Genomic DNA, 6,312 nt, shown 5'->3' with positions numbered 1-6,312 from the left:
AAAACATTATCTTTGTAATTGGCTTAGTCATTCTGAAACACCACCAATGCATTTACAGTTTTCTCATTTGTAAACAGGTGTTTTTCATCTTGGCTGAGGCATAACATTAAATGGCTTAGTTCACAGGTAAAATACAAGCCTCAAATTCAGTCAGTGTCCCCTTGTATGCTGCAAGAGAGCCCTGAAAGCTGTTGAGGTCAACTGGTGGACACTGTCAGGGAAATCTTCCACAACAGTCATGTCCCAAGTATTTGTATTCCTCAGCAGAAACACCTCAAACTGTTGGTAATCCGGAACCTTGTGGTTGCCGCATTTAAACGAAGTCTCATTTGCATTTACCTGTACCAGAAACAGTACAGGAGCAGTCTTTCAGTATGATCGAGTGAGGCTGTCCTGTTGATTTTTAAAGAGATGGGTTTTTTTTTTTTTTTTATTGTGTGCTTTTGCAGGTCAAAAGCAGCGATGGATACAATTTGTAAAGCGTGCATTTGTTTTCCCACTCACTCTGAAAGGCCAGACATAGCCCTGCATTAATGTGACGGGATCTGTCCGCTTTCCCCTGGCTGGAGTCAAACAAATACATGGTTGCTGAAACAAACTGTAGTTGCTGCTCCTCTGTAGTGTTAGCTACAGGATATATGGGCAGGCCATGGCTTGACAATTCTCAGCATGTATATTTCACAGAATCTCACCATTGCAAAATGTTTCTGAATCAAAATCACCATTAACCAAATTGCTTCCAGTACTCTTCTTTTAGATTGATATGCAATTCTCTTGCTTCTTACTTCCTCTCATGGAGGTTTCTGACAAAACCTCAGCCATTAACCTCCCCAAACAAGCGTCCAACCATCACACTCATTTGCTCATCTCAGTGATTTGTTCAACAAATCCACCTCTGTGCAGATTTCAAAGCTATGAGAAAATCAATGTAAAGCTGGTGTACAGAAATCTGTGTTATAGGTCTGAACTGCTGGGAAAACACAGGCCTGTCCTCATATTGCAGCTTAATTTCAAGTATGCAATACAGCCAGTTGAAAGAGTTCTAGCCATTTCTCTCCACTGTATATAAGAATAAAGTATTACAACATTTTTGTTGGAAGGCAGCGTGCCTTAAAAATCTGAACACAGAAGCTGTTAACTTGAGAGAAAAAGGCTGGGGTTTAGAGGTGTCATAGTGTTAATTACACTCCTGAGCTCAAGGTTACTATAGGCAATGCAGCCCAGTTGCACTTTTGACAGATGAGAGCAGGGCCTTTGCTGTGCAAAACTGCCTTGTCAACACGTTCCCCCTTCCCCCTGCGACCAATCCCCGCTGACCCACCGGCCCGCTGGATCGCCCTCTGTCAGCACCCGAGAGCCATGTCACTGTTTATTAAGAGTAATGATTGCGGCCCCCCTCGCTTAGGGGAAAATGTCGCTCTAGATTTCCTGGCTCCGGATGCAGCGACGACCTCTTACCCAAACAAAACTCACAGCAGACATAATTAAATGGACCCTTTTGCTCTTACAAAGACGGAAACTGATAAATGTTTCTTTGCTTTGGAAAGGAAGTCCTCTTCCCTCTTATTCAGACGTTGGCTTTTTCTTGTTTTTAACAGACCAGAGAGAGAGCTTGGATGTTCCCATTGTGAAAAGGAACTTGGGGCTCACAAAGCATGATTGAGCTCATGACAGCAGGTGACATCCACCTTACCAAGTCTGCCATTTTTCAAATAGTCACGTCATTTGTTAAGCAACTAAAACATTGAAAAGGTGGCAGTGGCAGTTGTGCCTTTGTGTCTGCATCATTTCACAACTGTCATGTGGATCTCTGTGTGAAGGCTGCGTGTTCCTGAGTTCATAAAAGAGGGAGTCACAGGCAGTTCCAACAGACAGTACAGTTTATTGAAAATGAGGGAAAATAAATCAAGGTAACGCCTTGGCTGTGGCTATATAACAATGGCAACAAGAGGTGTTGGCAACAGGAGTAAAATGCAAAGGTTCAAAGAAGCTCAAGTGACAGGTTAGCTGGTGGGAAAAGCTAGCGTCCAAGTGTTGCGGCTATTTGAAATTTAAGAGGCTCAAGTGACTGACTGTGTCCTTTTTTTTTTTTGACGAGTCATTTAAGTCTTAACTCACTGAATCGAGAATTGCTGGGGTTCACTACTGTCTGCGATCTGAAACAGATGCTGTAAACACAACCAGCCAAACACACTACAAATACGTAGTGTTCCACATTTCCGTTGATTACTGAACTAAGTGCTCTTACAGAATCTTTCAGAGTTGACATCTCAACCAGCACAGGGCTAAACACACATCTTTGCTTCAGTAACGCATCTTCATCTAGCTTTAGCATGGGGGGGTTCTCAGATCACCGTTTCATGTGATCTGAAGGAGAACACCCAATTTAGTTCTCATTCAAAATCGAAATGAATGACACTTTCAGTCAGCAGCTACATGGTAAATCCACTAAGTTGTGGTGCGGGAAGCTCAGGGTAAACGATGGATTTTAATTACAGACGATTGATTGTTTCATGGTTTTAAATGAACAACCACATCACTCTGTAATGTATTTTAAAGGACACCATGTATGTAGTTTTTCATCACATTCAGCACTGGCGATATGCTGAGACAATATTTCATACAATTAAATTGAGGCCACAGAAATTTTTGTGAAACCCTTCCCATCCAGCTAAGTGTTATTTGACCACATCTTGCAGCACAGAGGTAAATAAAAAAAGACACAAGGGTTTCTCAATAACAAAGGACATGGCTTGCATGCAGGTTCATCACAGGTGCATCAGCATATATGGTGGAAAAAAGAAATAAATTCATATTTAAATCACAAAAAACAATTTGTACCCTTATTTGTGTGTTCTGAACACGTTTCAATATGCTTTAAATTTGATTACAACTATAAGCTTAACCACCAGACATCCAGAAAGCGTACTCACTTTTAATATGCCTAACAATGCTTTAAAATTACATCTGTATATATAAATAAGTCTTAAAAATCATGGTCATGTTTGAGGCCTTGGTATGTATATATCGCTACTGCAATACCACGCTACTTTTAAGTTGAGTCCCAATCTAAAAATGTAAGACTATGTGTGGATAAATGTTTTAAACTTCCATACAGCTCTTTCAAAAGTACTGTGATGCAGAGATCCAAATCTACCAACTACACACCATTACTGCACAGAATCAGAGAAGCAACCCTGGAATACGGCATGCTCTATGCCACAAGCACAAGGACCCAATGCACAAACTGCTGCATTTTCGGAGAAACACAACTACACATGAGATATGGCGGTAAAGGCAAAAAAATGCAAAAAAACAAAGAGAACAAAGCAACACTTGACGCTTGGCATGAAGTCGAAGCAGGAAGAGCTGGACTTACACCATCCGCTGTATATCAAAGCTACTACCCAAAACGGAAACAACACACCAGGTTGGCGATGGGAGCATGCAAGGGAGAGGGTCCGTCTCTTTGGGCCACTTGCAGGGATGTCTTTTTGACCTCAACCACGGGTTGAGTTAGGCTAAATAAAGGACTTCTGTAACATTGCTTGTCACGTAGGAATCAATATACATTACCTAAAGCAAACAAGGAACGGAGGCCGTACTGGCCGCCCTCAATGTCTCTCATCAGAGGAGGTTTTGTAGGCAGGTGTCCACACACATGCACACACGCACACGCACAGTTATGTTCCCTGCACAGCCTTTGCCCAAAGAGAGACACATGAACAAATCAACATGGGGAGATAACAAGGTAGGAGAGGCAGGAAAGGGGCGGACAGCAAAAGCATCTGCATACTGCAAAGTGTTTGGGGGCAGTACCCTCACGTATAAGCCATTTCAGTTCACCCTTTTTAAAAAGGAGCAAAACTACAGCACAAAATATAAAACATGACATTGGCACACAGCTTAAGTAAACATATAACAGCTACCATAATCAGTGGTATGCAGAGTGGTTACAGAAAAAAATCATAACATCTGATTCTCTCAAGGTTTCATTACTCAGCTTATGTCTATGGTATGTGTATTGGCCACCATCTTGGCTCAGTATGGTTTTTCTGCAGTTTAGAAGCATTAAACCTGTGAAAGAGGGTGAAAGAGAGGCAAAAGCTTTGGCCTGCGATGCCTCACCAATGGCACGCCGACTGATAATCACTTGAAAAAGGTGCTCTACATTTTTTATCTGGAATGGTTAAGCAGGCATGGCGAGTAAGTATCTGAAGCAGAGAGACCATTAAAAAAACAGACAAAATAAAGCAATTCATAAAAAAACACTGAAGATTTGCAGTGCAGTACAAAGTGGTGGTTTGGGGAGAGGTGAGAGTTTTTGAAGGAGAAACAGCTCTGTTTCGGAAAGGCTCATGGTCAACCACACTTCCCTCATGTTGGCAGCATTGACGTGTTCGGTTTCGGATGGAGTATTAGTGCCTTTTCAGATGGAGATGGAGATGGGGATGCGTATAATGGAAAAACAATGGGAGGGAAAAAAGAACGACAGTGAGTGAAAGTCGCAGTTTGTTCTTGCACCGCGGGAGGAGTGAGGGACGGCAGGGCTCAGTTCTTCAGGACGGAATCGTACACCTGGTAGACGTACTGGGAGACCTCTGGAGCCCGGCACTTCAAGGAGAGCTGGGAGAGAGAGACAGACAGATGTGTGATCAGACTCATGGGGTACCACCTCACACCCCCACCACAACCCTTTCCATTCCATTCGGAGGGTTTCCCCTTTCACTGCGCTTGAGCACCACCCGTGACCTCCTCGGTTAATTGGGATTGCTCCAACACCATGTGGAAAATCATGGCCTGCTTCCTAAGTCCTCAATATGAAAACACAGTATGGTGAAGAGGTGGGCCCATAACATGGAAGCTGCTTCTAAGGTCATGACCAGTTTTAATGACTATGCCCTAACCATAGTTCAGTACGTTACATTACAATGCAGGACAAACGCAGCTCAACAGTTCACCACATAAAACAGTCATCATATCGCCTTCTCTTTCTAGCTGAGAGATGTTTTTTGCTGTTGAGTACCACAATTTCATTTCTGCTTTTATTCACTGTGCTCATCAATTTTTGAGTAACGTTCACCTACATACACCCAGGCATCTCACACAACAGTTGCTCACACAAACATGCACATTTATGAGCAGATCTCTTAAAAGGCCACAAGGCATCCCTGACAGCGATTCAATTGCCCAGACCGAGCCACCCTCCGGACAGAGGGATTGTCGCCTTTGTCCAGATGTTCCTGAAATGCATTCTCTGCACAAAGCAGCATCCCTGAGCAGCGCCTTCAGATAACTATTCTAATGTGCTCACACAACAGGAATACTTTCCAACAGCCAGGAAACATTATAAATCAGAACCAATTTATCCGAGTGACGTGCTCAGACTTAATGCACCGCGCCAGCACCCCGCGGAGCCGCGCCCGCTGATCCGCAGAGAGCAGGGCTGGGAAGACTATTAGTGAGACGCTGTTTGGAAATAACTCTACGGGGAGACGCGCCACATAATGCCGCTTTCCCTGGTGCTTTCGTCTTCCCGTTCATTCACCCACCCAACTGCAGCTCTCAGCCTACATTACTGATGCCATTCAAGAGGAGAAGCAGGCACCACGGCACAATGGCTTAAAGGTGAACAAGGCAGGACCTCAACCCTTAGCACCAACTGCCTCATCACTCTGCTACGCTGCCCCAAAGATCCCTGAGCAGAACCCGAGACATATTAATAAATGCAGGCACTCTCTGTTGGCCTGGGACATGGAGTCCAGTTAGCCTCTCAAAGCAAGAGACAAGGCAGCATGCATACAGACCTGTATCATCTCATTCACCATTAAAAATATCACCGATTTACACACTATCACCCTGATTGATCTTACTCCCCCAGTGCTGGTAATCCACACAGACATGGGTGTTTGGGGGTCTGAGAGGAGCACCTGGGCAGTGGTGGGTCTGTCTTCAGCCGTGTTGACAGACACATGGATGCCTACCTGATACAATAGCCTCTTCCCCCTCAGGTGCACCTCCCCCAGGGTCTCTGCGCTAATCACCAAAATAACAGCCAGGTCTGGATCCCCATTAAAAATCAATTAGACGGAATAGACCGATAGCAGCGGCGGCGAGGCCGAGCAGGCTTACCTTGGGGGACACCAAGTAATCAAGCCTACGGGCCATTACTGAGCAGATGCCTTTAAAACAATTAGGACCAGGACACATTAATCCGCAGATTAACATATTTAGCCGGCGCTCTCTGGAGTCCGGAGCCAGAACGAGCTGAGCCACTAATAAACATTTCATCAGGACTGGCAGCTCCGAGTC

The 6,312-nt window shown here is 44.3% G+C and overlaps 1 protein-coding gene across 4 annotated transcripts in view; it reads right to left on the bottom strand.

Annotated features, from left to right (window-relative positions):
* Positions 1-3,815: 3,815 nt before the first annotated feature.
* The window catches only part of ap2b1 (adaptor related protein complex 2 subunit beta 1), a 30,911-nt gene continuing 28,414 nt past the window's right edge, over positions 3,816-6,312 (bottom strand). For 3 of the 4 annotated variants that reach the window (XM_036522982.1, XM_036522981.1, XM_036522984.1), the window contains one exon: positions 4,552-4,626. In XM_036522982.1, the coding sequence (XP_036378875.1) occupies positions 4,552-4,626 (75 nt within the window). Of the gene's footprint in view, positions 4,627-6,312 lie in introns of all 4 variants that reach the window. The other variant, XM_036522983.1, reaches the window with a different exon arrangement.

This window comes from Megalops cyprinoides, chromosome 3 (genome assembly GCF_013368585.1).
Source record: "Megalops cyprinoides isolate fMegCyp1 chromosome 3, fMegCyp1.pri, whole genome shotgun sequence".
Taxonomy (NCBI): Eukaryota; Metazoa; Chordata; class Actinopteri; order Elopiformes; family Megalopidae; genus Megalops; species Megalops cyprinoides.
The sequence above is the reverse complement of the archived record's forward strand: the minus strand, read 5'-3'. Positions and strand labels throughout refer to the sequence as shown.